We start from the raw sequence: 16964 nt of genomic DNA on the forward strand, positions 1-16964 counted from the left end.
ATTTTAGCTCACCCCTCAGTACAGAACAGCTTCAACTCAGTGGTGGGTTTCCTCAATGAACTGCTTGCTTCATGTCCTTCCACAATATTCCTATTGGATTAAGGTCAGGACTTTGACTTGGCCATTCCAAAACATTAACTTTATTCTTCTTTAACCATTCTTTGGTAGAAAAACATGTGTGCTGCATGACCCACTTTCTCTTGAGATTCAGTTCATGAACAGTCTTGACATTTTCCTTTAGAATTCACTGGTATACAGAATTCATTGGTCCATCAATAATGGCAAGTGATACTGACCCAGATACAGCAAAACCGGCCCAAACCATGATACTACCACCACCATGTTTCACAAATGGGATAAGGTCCTTATGCTGGAATGCAGTGTTTTCCTTTCTCCAAATATAATACTTCTCATTCAATCTAAAAAGTTATATTTTCATCTCATCCATAAACAAAATATTTTTCCAATACCCTTCTGGCTTTTCCAAAAGCTTTAGCAAACTGCAGTCAGGTTTTTTGGAGAGCAGTGGTTTCTCCTTGCAGCCCTGCCATGCACACACTTGTTGCTCAGTGTTCTCCTGATGGTGGACTCATGAACATTGACATTAGCCAAGGTGAGAGAGGCCTTTAGGTCCTTAGAGGTTGCCCTGGGTTTCTTTGTGACCTTATGAAATTTTGGTCCAAAATTTGCTTTATGAGTGATCTTTGTTGGTCAACCTTGAATTTTCTCCATTTGTACACAATCTGTCTGACTGTGGATTGGTGGAATCCCAAACTCTTTAGAGATGGTCTTGTAAACTTTTCCAGCCTGGTGAGCCTCAACAACTCTTTATGATGTGATCAGAAATCTCCTTTTTGGTGCCATATTACACTTCCATAGACATGTGTTATGAAGATCAGACTCTGATAGGTACCTGTTCTTTAAATAAAACAGGGTGGTCATTCACACCCAAACATTTGCTACTCACAGATATGCAATTTTAGATTATTTTCCTCAATAAATAATAAGAAGCAACACCAGAGGGAATGTGTACAATGCCAGAAGTGGAGAGCCAAGCTGATAATACTACTTATGTTAGCTCTACCCTACTACGACTATTCCACCCACGATTCTACTTGACGGGAGTCAACTGTTTCAGGCCCTTCACAGTGAAAGTTGGCCATCGTTCAGAAAAGCGATGAGGCATTATTTCAAATGTTTGACCACCCATTATACACACCTTGAGGTCCTCAACAGCATCGACACAGATGCCTTTCTGCTTGCCTTTATACATTTCATTGCCTGGCAAGGAACCCCCTCTGAAATATTCTAGGACTAGGGAATCAATTTCCATGGTGCTAAGACAGAGTTATGAGAGGCTTTCCAGGAAATGGAGCCTCAGTTATGAGAGCAGCTGGCTGACTACCAGACTGTATTCAGAATGAACCCCCTGCTGCACCACACTTTGGTGGTGATTGGGAATGTAAGATCAAAGCCACTCTGCAAGTTGTTGTGAGAAGTCAGATAATTCCTGAGATCGTCTTACATACTGTGTTGGTAGAAGTGGAGGTAATTCTGCATAGCAAGCCTCCAGAGTACTTCTTGTCTGATGTAGCAGACTCCAATCCAGTCACCCGTAACATGGTCTTGATGGTGTAGCAAGACGCGTCTCTTCCTCAAATGATCTACACTCCGGAGCCACTGACCAAAGATGATGGCATCATGCTTAGACCATTGTTGATCAATTCTGGTCCCATTACACCCTACATTACCTATCTGACCTTCAGTCCCACCAAAGATGGCAGCGAGAAACTCAGGACTTGTCCAAGAATGCGGTAGTGATGATAGTTGACCCGTAATTGCCCTGAGCTCTATGGCTGGTAGGACGAGTCATGGAGTTAATTCCTAGTTAATTCCGCTACATTTTTCAGCTATTTCCGACAAAGTGAATGTGCATAAATGACTGTAAGTTCATCTTTGTCTTTATTATGTGAATATCGTGTTATATGCTTATCCTAGTGCTGTAATAGGCAAGTGTACCCTATGTATGACGCATTTAATATATATGCGATATCCTGCTGTGGTGTTTCAGGACCACTGAAGACCCAGTTCAGGCCCCCACAATGTTTACCACACCCCAGTGTACCCAGTGGCTCCAGCCAGCTTGGAGTACTGACTGTAGTATCTCATTAATGCTTAAAAGCAGTTGTGTCACAGTATCATCAATACAATTTACACTTGCCAGAGTATCACACGTTTGCCAACCCGCAGGTTATATCTTTTATATTTAGTCTGTTTGCTGCATTAATGTATGGGCAAATTTAAGCAGCCTGTACCATTAGTTAGGCATCTGTCACTTAAGCCAATACGCATGCCCTTTCATGTCCCTCAGTGTTCTTGAGTGTGCACAAAATAGGTACATTGTGGATTAGCCCAGTCACTCCCTTGGGCAGATGTACTAGAAATGGAGAATTATGACTTTTTTTTTTGCCAAGACAGCTTTAAATTCCCTGGTGCTTCACTCAGTATAATAATGGCTTTCAGTCCATTGTTGGGTAACAGATGTCATATTTCCTGTAAGGGTAGATGAAACTCAAAGCTCTAATACTTACGCTCATCATCCGTGCTTTCTGGGTCCTCGAATAATGTGCAGTCAATAAGCGAAATTACTCCATTCTGTTGGCCACAGATACAGAGATGAATCAGCTGCTACCCTGGGAAATTCAGGCAAAGAATCTTCTTGGTAATGACTGCTTAGTAATTATTTGATACATTATATGGCCAAAAGTTTGTGGACACCTAAGCATCCCACACATGTGATTTTTGAACATCCAATTCCAGATTTAGTCCCCAGTTTGCTGTTATTCTAACCATCACTCTTCTTGGAAGACTTTCCACTAGACTTTGGAGCATGTTTGTGGGGATTTTCACATTCAGCCACAAAGGCATTAGTGAGGTCAGGCACTGATGTTGGGACCTGGGGCACAGTTCATCTCAAAGGTGTTTAGTGGGGTTGAGGTAAAGGCTTTGTGCACGCTACTTGAGTTCTTCCACTCCAACTTGGGAAACCATGTCATCATGGACCTCGCTTTCTGCAAAGGGACATTATCATGCTCAAACATCTTGGGGCTAGGAATCTTAGTTCTAGTGAACGGAAACCTTAATGCACAGAACACAATTGTGTGCTTCCAACTTTGAAGCAACAGTTTGGGGAAGCCCACATATGAGTGTGATGGTCAGGTGTACACAAACCTTTGGCCATACAGTGTATCAAATATCAATTCAGATAACACTAAGCAGCCATTACCAAAAATATTACTTTGCCTGAATTTCCCAACCAGTTGACAAACAGTTAACAGCATTTTCCCTTGGCATAACAAACATATTGCATTGAATTAACAAGGATTATTGGTCCTTTTTTTTTTTTTTTTTTTTTTTTTAAGAAATTTAAGTTACAAACTCAGTGCTATTTTAATTGGTAAAACCTGCATTTTAATCTTAATCTGCATTTAGTTATTTGTAACTTTTCAGATTACATAGAGGCATAAATAAGATATACATAACTTTTACAATAATATTCTAGAAAAACATTATAGAAAAAATACTTTTAAGCTTTTACATTTGCCAGACTATAGCTAAATATTAAACAAATATTAAACAGCCTCCACTTTTCTGGGAAAGCTTTTCACTAGATTTTAGAATGTGGCTGTGGGGATCTCTGCTCCTTCATTCACAAGAGCATTTATCACAAAGGTGTTCAGGGCTCAGGCCACTTGAGTTCTTCAACATCTGCCTTGGCAAACCATCTCTTCATGGACCTTGCTTTGTGCATGTGAAACTGGTTTGGGCCCTGTAATTCCAGTGAAGGTAAATCTTAATGCTGCAGCATACAAATACATTCTAAACAAATCTGTGCTTACAACTTACTGGCAACAGTTTGGGGAAGCCCCACATATGGGTGTGATGGTCAGATGTCCACATAGTTTTGGCTATGTAATGTATAAGATATTTTATTTTATTATGCTTTTTGTATGAAGCTATTTATCCATCTATTTGTATTTATATTTGTATTTAGCTATTTATCAGTGAAGGTATGCTGCCAGTGCATGATGCTACATGACCAGTGAGTATGGGGTCATTTCATCTCATGCGGTCCAATGCAAGTTGCTCGACCATTTTTAATCTTTTTGTTTGTTTGTTTGTTTTTTGAGTGATTACCTCTATTTATTGGCATTGCAAAACCACCAGTTTTCTTTCTTTTTTTATTTTACTTGGTTTAACTACGATGGCCATCTTTGTGTCATGGCACACAAAAATTTTGGTTATACGGATGTTATAATCAGATCAGAGTACATATATACTCTGATCTGAGCTGTAATCACTTATATCTTTTATCACAGAAGTCACTTACTGAGTGACTTCTTTAGCACAGGGACAAACAACACCACAGCTCTGTTTATGACACTGTTCATTTGTAAAAAAAAAAAAAGCATAAAGTTGAGGAATGTGTAAGGAACATTAGACATTGGATGCTTATTAACTTCCTTTTACTTAATTCTGACAAGACATAAGTACTTTTACTAGGATCAATTATTACCTTTAGCTATGTACCTAAATCATTTAAACTAGCAGTTATCAAGCCCCTGATTAAAAAACCTGACATAGACCCCTGTGAATTGTCCAGCTATAGGCCAATATCAAATCTCCCCTTTATCGCCAAGATCCTTGAAAAGGTTGTAGCACAGCAGCTATGCTCATACCTACATAAGAATATCATTCATGAAATGTATCAGTCAGGATTTAGGCCTCATTATAGTACAGAGACAGCACTGGTTAAAGTAGTAAATGACCCACTATTGGCCTCTGATAAGGGTTGTGTCTCCTTGCTTGTGTTACTTGACCTTAGTGCAGCTTTTGATATTATAGATCATACTATTCTCCTTGATAGACTAGAAAATGTTGTTGGCATTAAAGGAACAGCCCTCTCCTGGCTCAGGTCTTATTTGACCGATTGCTATCAGTTCGTAGATGTAAATGGTAATTCTCCACTGATACTGAGGTTAAATTTGGTGTTCCACAAGGTTCTGTTTTAGGCCCACTGCTTTTTACTTTATATATGCTACCTCTAGGTCAAATTATTCGTAAACATGGAATTAGCTTCCACTGTTATGCTGATGATACACAGTTGTATGTTTCAGCAAAACCATATGACAGACATTGGATGCTTATTAACTTCCTTTTACTTAATTCTTACAACACAGAAGTACTTTTACTAGGACCACATGTAGCTAGAAGTAAGCTCTCTGATTACACAGTTGCTCTGGATGCCCTTTCTGTTTCTGTTTCTCTAGGCTAGATTATTGCAATGCCTTACTGTCTGGATGTTCTAGTAGGTGCATGAACAAACTCCAGTTAGTCCAGAATGCAGTTGCAAGAGTTCTTACTAGAACTAGAAAGTAGTGACACATCACCCCGATCTTATCCACACTGCACTGGCTCCCAGTAAAATTTTGCATTGATCATAAAATACTACTAATGACCTACAAAGCACTAAACGGTCTTGCGCCACAGTACCTAAGTAAACTTTTGGTCTTCTATGATCCACCATGCCTACTTGGATCAAAAGGTGTAGGCTATTTATTGGTACCTCAAGCTCCCCAGGTCCCTGCACATCCACCCTAAATTTCATGTCTCCCAGCTCAAACCTGTTCATGTCAGCCCCCTGAGCCCTCGGTCTGAGCCCCCTCCATCCACCTGGGTCATAGACAATCACCTAGCCTAGAATGTCAGGATACTGCTGGATATGCGCTGTAGGGGGTGGGGCCTGCAATATCTGGTGTACTGGGAGGGCTACAGACCAGAAGAGCAGACCTGGCTACATCAATCCTTTATCCTGGACCCCCTCTCATCCAAGAATTCCACCAGGCCCACACTGACAAGCCTAGCAGGTCACCTGGAAGCTCCCGTTGAGAGGGGATAATGTCATTATCCATCCAGGAGCCCATGTATTTCCCTGTGTTTCCAGTGTTTTCTCTCCCTCTTGTTTCTGTGTGTGTGTGTGTGTGTGTGTGTGTGTGTGTGTGTGTGTGTGTGTGGGAATAGTGGTCCACTTCTCAGGGTTGCAGATTGACTCATTGGACTTGCGTGCTACTCATCAGCTCAGCAATCAATAGTGTATATAAATCCCAGTTCTTCAGCCACTTCAGCCACCAGTCTGGTACTATTCTGCCTCTACTCATGTTTACTTTGTGATATTGTTTAGCATTTTCCCTCATGTTATCCTGTGCTCACTGTGTGTTTTTCATGTTCAAGGTCCACTGCTCACTCTCAGCTCACTTTCTGCTATGCCCAGCCACATCTTGCCTCCCTTGCGGCCACCAGCTCTGCACCCTGTGGCGCATTGGCTGATATTCGAACTTCAAGCTATGGACCCAAGTTTGAATCCTGACCTCGACCACCCTGTTTCAATTCACTTTTCTCACACAGCCTCATGTCCTTTAATAAATCCTGTTTAATCTTGGAGCCCCTCATCCCTGTGTTCTTCATACCAAAATAAGAGAAGACTCAAACCTGAAAAATTCTGTATGCACATTATACTTTCCTAGGTAACCCCTAAAAAAATTAAGACTTGAACCCATGCCATTATGACTTGATCCTAAAAGTGGAAATGTGAACAATCTTGAGCAGTACATTTGGACTTAAGTTCTAAGTCTAGATTAAAGCTGCAAACAGCAATGAATGGGCCCTCGAACCTGCATGCACGTTGGGGCTGCCCTGCCAGGGGAGTGCCATTCCATTTTTGTTAGCACTTTTTAGCACATATATGACTTTTATCAAACAAATTTTGGAGCAGAGTGGACATTGTATGTTTGAATTATAACAACTTCCTTTTTCATGGCAAAACATAAAAATTTGTGAGCCCGCCATGCCAACGCTGTGCAGTGAAAACACAAAAGCTTCACAATTTAGCATCATCAGTGCCTTTAGATGAGACTGACCAAACATGATGCTGATCTGAGGAAATCTATAGGAGTAGTTTGATAAAGTATGAGGCCTGGAAATGTCTAAAAACGGAGCAAAAATTAAAGAGAAAAATCAAAATGGCTGCCAGTTTAGGGCATGGGTTCAAGAGACCTTTTTGTACTTTTTTAACTTACACATGTTTACCGAATTTTGTATGTGTAGGTGAAACGTAGCGCGAGGGCACATTGGTGAAATTTTGTAGGTGTTGCTATTCAGCCATTAAGCCAAGTTAAATGACCAAATAAATGTACCATTTTGCTACACTTTTAAAAGTTTGCCAAATATCCTGAGTTTCTGGGCATTCGAAAGGTGTCAAATGTGCATTTAAAACCTAGTGGGCACTATGAAGCCTATGAGGCACAACTATGACAAAATGCAACATCACATCAATTAATGTCATAAGACAAATGCATATGCAAATTTTCATGGATTTTCAGCCATGCTAAGTCTCTCAAAACACTACAGGAAACTTTGAAAATCCAACATTTCATCCAACATGGCCGACTTCCTGTCGGGAGGAGTCAGGTACATCCATGTGAACTTTGTCGCACTTGATGAGAGCAATGACTCTGGTAAATCTCGTGCACATCAGAGCAACTTCATCCCGACCATTGACTGCGTTTGGGGGCACTATGGAGCTCCTCGACCACGCCCATGCCCTATGAAAATATAAAATTTTCACCGGTTCTGCCAAGTTTCGTGAGTTTTTGGGTATGTTTAGGCCCTCTTTTTTTGTTGTTTTTGTATTATTTCTTTATTACTTGTTTGTGCATTATCGGTTCTATGAACATTCGCTATACAAGTCAGAACCTTATGGATATTGGGGACCAACACCGAATACCTATTTCGAGAGTCTTTCATCACACGCACAACATCCCAGATGACATAGCGAGATTGCCGGGCTCTCCGTGGATTGTTGTCGGGTCCAGAAGGCGACGCAGACGGAGGAGGGAGAGGAAGCAAAAGCGGGGATGCAGGTCCGGTGTTATGTTAAGGCTAAGAAAACAACCACACAAGCCACCTTTACCGAGCCTGTTTCTCTCCAATGCCAGATCCCTAGTGCATAAAAGCGACAATTTGGAATTACAACTTCAATTCAATTCAATTCAATTTTATTTGTATAGCGCTTTTTACAATAGACATTGTCTCAAAGCAGCTTTACAGAAATATCAACACGGTATACAGATATTAAAGGTGTGAATTTATCCCAACTGAGTAAGCCACTGAGTGGCGACGGTGGCAAGGAAAAACTCCCTAAGATGTTTTAAGAGGAAGAAACCTTGAGAGGAACCCGACTCAGAAGGGAACCCATCCTCATCTGGGTAACAACAGATATTGTGAAAAAGTTCATTATGGATTTATATGAAGTCTGTATGGCGTTAAGAGCAGCCGTAGTCCCAGCAGTCTGGAATTAAAGAAGATTTGAGCTCCATCCAGAGGCAGAAAGGATCTGGATCTCTAGTATCTCCATAAATTCGTGTGGGGCTCGGCGAAAGGAGAGAGGGAGAAAGTAGAACAGAATCTAGTCAGGGTAGGCTTGAGTAAACAAATACGTTTTAAGCTTAGACTTAAACACTGAGACTGTGTCTGAGTCCCGAACACTAATAGGAAGACTGTTCCATAACTGTGGGGCCCTATAAGAGAAAGCTCTTCCCCCTGCTGTAGCCTTCACTATTCGAGGTACCGTCAGATAGCCTGCATCTTTTGATCTAAGTAGGCGTGGCGGATCATATAAAACCAAAAGGTCGCTTAGATATTGTGGCGCGAGACCATTTAGTGCTTTATAGGTTAATAAGAGTATTTTATAATTAATGCGAGATTTTACTGGGAGCCAATGCAGTATTGATAATACCGGTGTGATATGGTCGTATCTTCTAGTTCTAGTTAGGACTCTAGCAGCTGCATTCTGGACTAATTGGAGCTTATTTATATTCCTACTGGAACATCCAGACAGTATGGCATTACAATAATCTAATCTAGAGGTGACGAATGCATGAACTAGTACTTCCGCATCATGTAGTGACAATATGTTTCTTATTTTAGAAATATTTCTGAGATGAAAGAAGGCTATCCTAGTAATATTATCTACATGAGCATCAAATGATAGGCTGGAGTCAATAATCACTCCAAGGTCTTTAACTGCTGCACATGATGAAACAGAAAGACCATCCAGAGTAACCATGTGATCAGAAAGAATACTTCTAGCTACACGTGGGCCTAATAAAAGTATTTCTGTTTTATCAGAATTAAGCAGAAGGAAGTTAATTAACATCCAATGTCTAATGTCCTTTACACAATCCTCAACTTTACTAAGCTTCTGTCTGTCCTCTGGCTTCGCTGAAACATACAACTGTGTATCATCAGCATAACAGTGGAAGCTAATTCCATGTTTACGAATAATTTGACCTAGGGGTAGCATATATAAAGTAAAGAGCAGTGGGCCTAAAACAGAACCCTGTGGAACTCCAAAAGTAACCTCAGTACGCATGGAGAATTCACCATTTACATCTACGAACTGATAACGATCGGTGAGATAAGACCTGAGCCAGGAGAGGACTGTTCCCTTAATACCAACAACATTTTCTAATCTATCAAGGAGAATAGTGTGATCTATAGTATCAAAAGCTGCACTAAGGTCGAGTAACACAAGCAGCGAGACACAACCCTGATCGTAAGTCAGTAGAAGGTCATTTACTACTTTAACTAACGCTGTCTCTGTGCTATGATGAGGTCTAAATCCTGACTGATATATTTCATGAATGTTATTCCTATCTAAGTACGAGCATAACTGCTTTGCTACAACCTTTTCTAAAATCTTAGAGATGAAGGGGAGATTTGATATTGGTCTATAGTTGGACAATTGAGACGGGTCAAGATCAGGTTTTTTAATCAAGGGTTTAATAACTGCTAATTTAAGTGATTTAGGTACATAGCCACTGCTTAGGGAAGAATTGATTATATTTAGAAGTGGCTCAATTACTACTGGACCAATCTGTTTAAACAAACATGTAGGTACGGGATCTAGTATGCAAGTTGACAACTAGCTGGAAATCGCTACGTTCGTGATTGTTGTGTTTTGATTATTACTGAAACATGGCTTCATCCGAGGATACCCGATGCTAGCATGCAGCTAGCAGGTCGTACTATGCTCTGCTGGGACAGGACTGAGGACTCCAGTAAGAGCGGGGGGGGGGGGGGGGGGGTGTTCTGTATGTATGTGCATGAGAATTGGTGTAATAACGGAACAATGATAGATAAACATCGTTCCCCTGACCTCGAGTACATGTCTGTAAGATGTCGGCCCTTTTTCCTACCGAGTGAGCTAACAGTAGTGATTATCACGGCTGTGTATATTCCACCCGACGCCAATGTGAACACGGCGCTCTCTCTCCTGTTGAACACCATAAATGAACAGCAGCGGGCTTACCCCGACGGTGTTCACATAATTGCAGGAGATTTTAATAAGGCGAACTTGAAGACTGTACTCCCGAAATTTTATCAACATGTTAAGTGTTTTACTAGAGGGGCGAACACTCTGGATCATGTTTACTCCAACATTAAGCATGCGTACAGAGCCATACCTCTCCCCCACCTCGGCCAATCAGACCATCTCTCCCTCCTGCTCTCCCCTGCCTACACCCCTCTCAGACGCAGTGTCAAGACCACTACAAAGATTGTTACCACCTGGCCTGACGATGCATTCTGCAAACTACAGGACTGCTTCGAACAGACAGACTGGGATTTATTTGAACATCAAGAGCTAGAAACATTAACAGGAACGGTACTGGACTATATCAAGTTCTGTATCGGAAATGTGACTGTAGACAAAAACATTCGGGTTTTCCAAAACCAGAAACCTTGGATGACCAAACAGGTCCGCACACTCCTCAAAGCCTGCGACGCTGCCTTCAGATCTCGTAATAGAGCTCTGTACAGAGCCGCTCGTGCCAACCTGAAAGGTGGTATTAAGGAAGCTAAGGCGGTCTATAAGAGGAGCATAGAGTCCCACCTGTCCAGCAAAAGTAAACGGGAGGTGTGGCAGGGCATACAAAACATCACGAACTACAGAGGCCGTGATGTGACAACAGGAGACCAGAGTGCGATGCTTGCAGAAGATCTAAATTGCTTCTTTGCTCGCTTTGAAACATCACAATAACAGCACTCATCCTACTCCAGCCTCACCTCCACCCTCATCTGGCTCCCGTACCAGTCCAGCCCTGCCTCCATCCCCTCCTGGATCCTGCACCACTCTACTTACTGTGAGGGAACACGATGTTAAACAGATGTTTCTGGCAGTGAACCACAGGAAATCTGCTGGCCCAGACGGAGTACCAGGTAAGGTGCTCAGATCGTGTGCCCACCAGCTTGCCCACATCTTTACCAGAATCTTCAGTCTCTCCCTGGCCAAAGCAGTCATCCCATCCTGCCTAAAATCAGCCACAATCATTCCAGTGCCAAAGAAGCACTAGCCTAAATGATTATCGTCCTGTGGCCCTCACTCCAGTTATCATGAAGTGCTTCGAGAGATTGGTTCTTCAGCACATCAAGGACTACCTCCCCCCAGACTTCGATCCTTATCAGTTTGCATATCGCGCAAACAGATCCACAGAGGATGCTACCCCCTCCTGTACTGTCTCTACACATACGACTGTAGTCCAGTCCACAATAATAATCTTATCGTCAAGTTTGCTGACGACACCACAGTGGTCGGACTCATCTCAAAAGGAGATGAGGTAGCCTACAGAGAGGAAGTCCTGAACTTGGCAGCCTGGTGTTCAAAGAACAATCTGGCTCTAAACACCAAGAAAACCAAGGAGCTCATTGTAGACTTCAGGAAGCACAACACTGAGCTAGCCCCCCTTTTCATCAATGGTGAGTGTGTGGAGAGGGTCCACACCTTCCGGTTTCTTGGCGTCCTTATCTCTGTAGACATCTCCTGGACGGACAACATCACAGCGGTTATTAAGAAGGCTCAAACGTGGCTACACTTCCTGAGGGTTCTCAGGAAGTACAATCTGGACCCCAATCTGCTGCTGATCTTCTACCGCTTGTCTGTCGAGAGCCTGCTGACATACTGTATCACGGTGTGGTATGGTAGCTGCACCGCGGCAGACAGGGAGAGGCTTCAGAGAGTAATAAGAGCAGCACAGAAGATCATTGGCTGCCCTCTCCCCTCCCTGATGGATATTTACACCTCCCGTTGCCTCAGCAGAGGAAAAATCATCATTAAGGACAGCTCTCACGCTGGCTCTGATCTGTTCAATCTGTTGCCCTCAGGGAGATGTTACAGGTGCATCAAAACAAGGACTAACAGATTTAAGAATAGTTTTTTCCCATAAACTATTACCATTCTAAACACATACATGTACTGATTTCACAGTACATGTATATAGTGTCTCAAAACTGTGCATTTCATAGTACCTCCCCCCTCCACCCCAATATCTTGTTTATTTATCATTTATTTATCTGTTTATTTACCTTATTTGTCTTGTTTATTCTTCTTGTTTATTTTATGTACATGTTGGCACGGAACAAAAAGGAGTGGCTCTTAATTTCATTGTACATGTGTATAGTGACAATAAAAAGGCATTCATTCATAAAAATGAAACGAATGCATAAAATAATAATAATAATAATTTTTTATCACTTTTTAACACTTACATGTTGTTAGGAGTGTATCACGATGTAAAATGTATCATTTCCTGTTGCCAGCAGTTAGCGCTATGACTATTACTGAATCTTTGCATATAGATGTCTTCAGGCCGGGACTTTTATCAAACTTGTGAAGTTTGGAGCAGATTGGACATTCTATGTTTGAGTTATAACAACTTCCTTTTTCATGGCGAAACATCAAAATTTATGAGACCGCCACGCTAACGCCGTGCAGCGAAAACTCAAAAGCTTATGGTGCTTACCGTGGCGCCAATACTTTCAAGAGCCCCCGTGTAGGGTGCCAGTACTTTCGAGAGCCAGACAGATAGGGCACCAGCACTGTTAGAGCTGGCAGTGTAGTGCGCTAATACTTTTTAGAACCGACCGTCAAGGGCGCTGGTACTTTTGACAGCTGGCCGTGCGGAGTGCCGATACTTTTGAGAGCCGGCCAGATAGTTTGCCAATACTTCTGAGAGCTGAACAGATCATGTGCCAATACATTTTAGAGCCGAATGTGTAAGGGGGCAATACTTTTAGAGCTTTCTGTTTAGAGGGCCAATACTTTCGCAACTCAATTCAAGTCTATGGGAAATTTTCCGACTTTGAGCTTCCGTAGCGGGAATTCCGGCATTCTGATCGCTTATAAAAGTCATAGCACACCTCTCCTCAATAAGCCGATCGATTTGACATCTTACCGTTGATCTCCGACAAACGGTGCGGGACTAGGTAGTAGTGCTTTTCAACCACCACTAATAATAATAATAATAATAATAATAATAATAATAAATATGCAAGAGAACAATAGTATTGCTTTTCAACCACCACTAATTATAATAATAATAAGTATGCAAGAGAACAATGGTAGTGCTTTTCAAGCACCACTAATTATAATTATAATAATTTTCACGATTCCCCCTTGAAGCAGTGTGCTCTAAGCGCGAATGCGCGAGCACCTGCTTTTCTGCTGTTGACCGTAGTGACATTGGGACACGTGTGTTTTGTTTATGTCTGTCATGTCTCCTCCCTGTTCCGTCATTGGCTGGGAATTCACGTGGGTCTGAATTGCTCTCAGCTGATAGCAGTTGAGACGCTGATCATGTCGGCATATATAGCGCGTGCCTCCCAGCACACGGCGCGGAAGATTAAGAAGTCGTAAGTAGTAAGTAAATGGTTAGAGTTGAGTTGAGTTGAGTTGAGTTGAGTTGAGTTGAGTTGAGTTGAGTTGAGAGTCACAGTCAATGTTTAAAGTTAGTTCGTGCTGGATTCTCTGCTTCCAGTCCCTCGTTCTAGTTCGTGTCTTGTTTTGGTTATCGACCTAGATCCCTGCCTAGCCCCGTGTATCTCTGTTTGCCAATCGCCTGACCTCTTGCATGTTTATGGATTACGTTTTGGATCACGTTTTGGGTTTGTCTGCCTGCCTGTCTCTACAAATAAACAACTGTTATCCTGCACTTGCATCCGCCTTATCTCTGCTCCGTCACGATTTGTGACAATAATAATAAAAAGTATGCAGAATAACAATAGTAGTGCTTTTCGAGCACCACTAATAATAAGTATGCACAAGAACAGTAGTAGTGCTTTTCAAGCACCACTAGTAAGTATGCACAAGAACAATAGAAGTGCTTTTCAAGCACCACTAATTATTATAATAATAATAAGTATGCTGAATAACAATGGTAGTGTCGGGCCTTAAAAACAAGAATGTGCAAAACATTTATATATGTTAATGTACCTTGTAATGAGCTCTAGAGATCAGTTACAAGGAGCTAGGCCCATCCTGACCCGAGATATTAAGGTTTCTGTAAACAGATTTATAAACAAAATTTGTTGTGTGGCATGACACAAAGATGGTCATCATAGTTAAACCAAGTAAAATTTTAAAAGGAAAAAAAAGATAGTTTTGCAATGCCAATAATATATAATCACCAATGCCAGTGGTAAGCACTCCAAAAAAATTTTGAAAAATTTTAAACGGTCAAGCAACAAACTTTGTAATTAATGGACCCCTTGAGATGAATGACCCTGGGATAAAACTGGTTTTATGCTCCACTTCACACACAAATACCGCCTGACTATATGAATCTCAGAGGAAGAAAGACGAGCTACAGTGGAAAAATATCTTGGTGAATAAAATTATCATGAATGTAGGCAAATTCATGTAATACTTCTGTTTATTACCCTTTTTTAACAACATAAAGTTATTAAACCTATTTCAAGATATGTTTACTCATTTCAAGTCTCATTGGTATTGGCAGATAATTTGGCTAATTTCAAGCATTTATTTCTAGAAAGAATAGAACAAGCCTAAACTTGAAATTATTGAGTATAGAAATAAGCATTACAATTTTATAATTTGTTATACAATAACCTCATAATCATAAATATTAGAAAGCTTTTCATTTATTCCTTATCTATATTTTTGTAGTGGAGACTATCTTCACTGAAATTAGTCAAAAAGCTGTGTTTGGAGAAGTTCTATCTCTTGGAAGGTTTGATCCATGTAAAATTAGATCTTACCTTGGTAAGGTGCAGCTTCCCCCCAGAGCCTCTTGTACAGATGATGAGGTGTTTAGAGAAAAGAAAACACTGTCTCTCACCCTCTTTCTTCAGAGACAAGGAGCCCAAACGGCCACGGGTGATCTTCCCTTTCTCACTCATGGGTACCTGGATAAGTGATCCTTGGAATTGAGCAGTGTAGGATGGTGCAATGGAAAGAAGGATAAAATTATTTTCCAATTTTCATTTTTAGCTGGTATCAGATAAAAATGTAAAAAATAAAACATAGGCCCTTCATATTACAGTTTTGAAAGCAATAGGATAGCATAGTACACATTCATTTCAACATAATTTCCTTTTTTGTCAGAATGTGGGTTTTCTCTGGTTAATATGTGACTTGTCCAAGACCAGGCTTCTCAGCTGATTGACCTGTAAAGATGTGATTACGTTTTTAAAAAATAAGAATGTTGCTCTGTCTGTCCTTCCAGTACATTGTTCTCCTGAGAAGGGGAGGTTTGTGACAATGTGGGTGACAAGACTATAGAAGAATCTGAATGCAGTTGTGAAGCTGTTATCTGTCATTGGAGGTCCCTTTCCAGAGTTCTGTTCATGTATGTGTATTTTGGGTAGGGGTAGATTTACCTTGTCTGACAAAAGTCTGGCTAGTATCCAGGAGAATCTCACAGCCCTCCACGATCATACGCTCAATGGCCAGGTTCTTCCTGATGTTCTCTGTTTCACTTACTTCATCGTGCATGATTCTTAAAATAAGTATACATTTAGCACATTCACATCATGATATAAGAATGATGAAAATATGTCATCCAAATCATGACATTGTTTAAATGACAGCATTCCACAATGTACTTGAAAATTGTGAGGCCTATGATTTTAACACCTGTAGATACAATAAACTGTCTATTACAGAGAGTTGTATCTATTACAATACTACAGTTTATAAAATACATTTTTATTATTCCGTATTTGGGAAATTCATTGAGTATGCAACGTAAACAAAAATTGACAGTTTAGTTGCTTTGATGCATTTTTAAAGAAACCCAACTATGCTATGCTACTGCACCACATTAATTTCAGATTCCAATATGCAATTGCAGGTCATGCACTGCAAAAATTACATCTTATAAGTGAAAATATCTTGAATATCAAATCAAATTTATTTAGTATTTCCTATTGTAAGTTTACAATAACCCAACCATAACATTATTAAACCTATTTCGAGACATTTTTTATTAATTCCAATCTTGAAATAGATTTTCTCTTTTGCCATATATTTTTTTTCAAATTTTAAGCATTTACTTCTAGAAAGAAGCAAAATTATCTGCCAATGGAATAAGAAGATTTAAAGCTAGAATTTATTCAAAATGTCTAGGAATAAGTTTAAACCATCTTGTAATAGATATATTTGACTATTTTCAAAATCTTTTCACTGGCTAATGTGCCATTTTATTTATTTATTTATTTATTTTGCAGTATGCATATTAAGACTTTTTGTGATGAATATGTACAGTAGGTAGCAGATTTTACTAACATGACAGAAACTTTCTTAACAGAAGTAAGTTAATTTTATTTACAAAAAAATCAAATAGCACATGAAAATGCTAGATCAAGTAAGGATACATTTTTAGCAATTTTTTTAGCAAAAAGTTTTAGTGGAGGGCACTATAAAATATATATATATATATATATATATATATATATATATATATATATATATATATATATATATATATACACACACACACACACACACACACGTTACCAGTCAAAAGTTTTAGAACACCTCAATTTTTCAA

The 16964-nt window shown here is 40.3% G+C and overlaps 2 protein-coding genes across 4 annotated transcripts in view; one reads left to right on the forward strand and one right to left on the reverse strand.

Annotated features, from left to right (window-relative positions):
* The window catches only part of rasgrf1 (Ras protein specific guanine nucleotide releasing factor 1), a 444677-nt gene that overhangs the window by 143295 nt on the left and 284418 nt on the right, over window positions 1-16964 (reverse strand). Inside the window, exons 9-11 of the mRNA XM_017465599.3 lie at window positions 15793-15911; window positions 15172-15332; window positions 2592-2655 (exon numbers count right to left, since the gene is read on the reverse strand). Of these exons, the coding sequence (XP_017321088.3) occupies window positions 2592-2655; window positions 15172-15332; window positions 15793-15911 (344 nt within the window). The remainder of the gene's footprint in view (window positions 1-2591; window positions 2656-15171; window positions 15333-15792; window positions 15912-16964) is intronic.
* The window catches only part of LOC128629542 (magnetosome-associated protein MamJ), a 62128-nt gene that overhangs the window by 15364 nt on the left and 29800 nt on the right, over window positions 1-16964 (forward strand). The window contains exons 4-5 of one of the 3 annotated variants that reach the window (XR_008393889.1): window positions 6082-6196; window positions 6292-6501. The exons of the other annotated variants lie outside the window; for them this stretch is intronic. The gene's annotated coding sequence lies outside the window, so the exon portion shown is untranslated. Of the gene's footprint in view, window positions 1-6081; window positions 6197-6291; window positions 6502-16964 lie in introns of those variants that run through there. 3 annotated transcript variants of the gene reach the window in all.

The sequence above is a fragment of the Ictalurus punctatus genome, chromosome 4 (assembly GCF_001660625.3).
Source record: "Ictalurus punctatus breed USDA103 chromosome 4, Coco_2.0, whole genome shotgun sequence".
Lineage (NCBI taxonomy): Eukaryota > Metazoa > Chordata > Actinopteri > Siluriformes > Ictaluridae > Ictalurus > Ictalurus punctatus.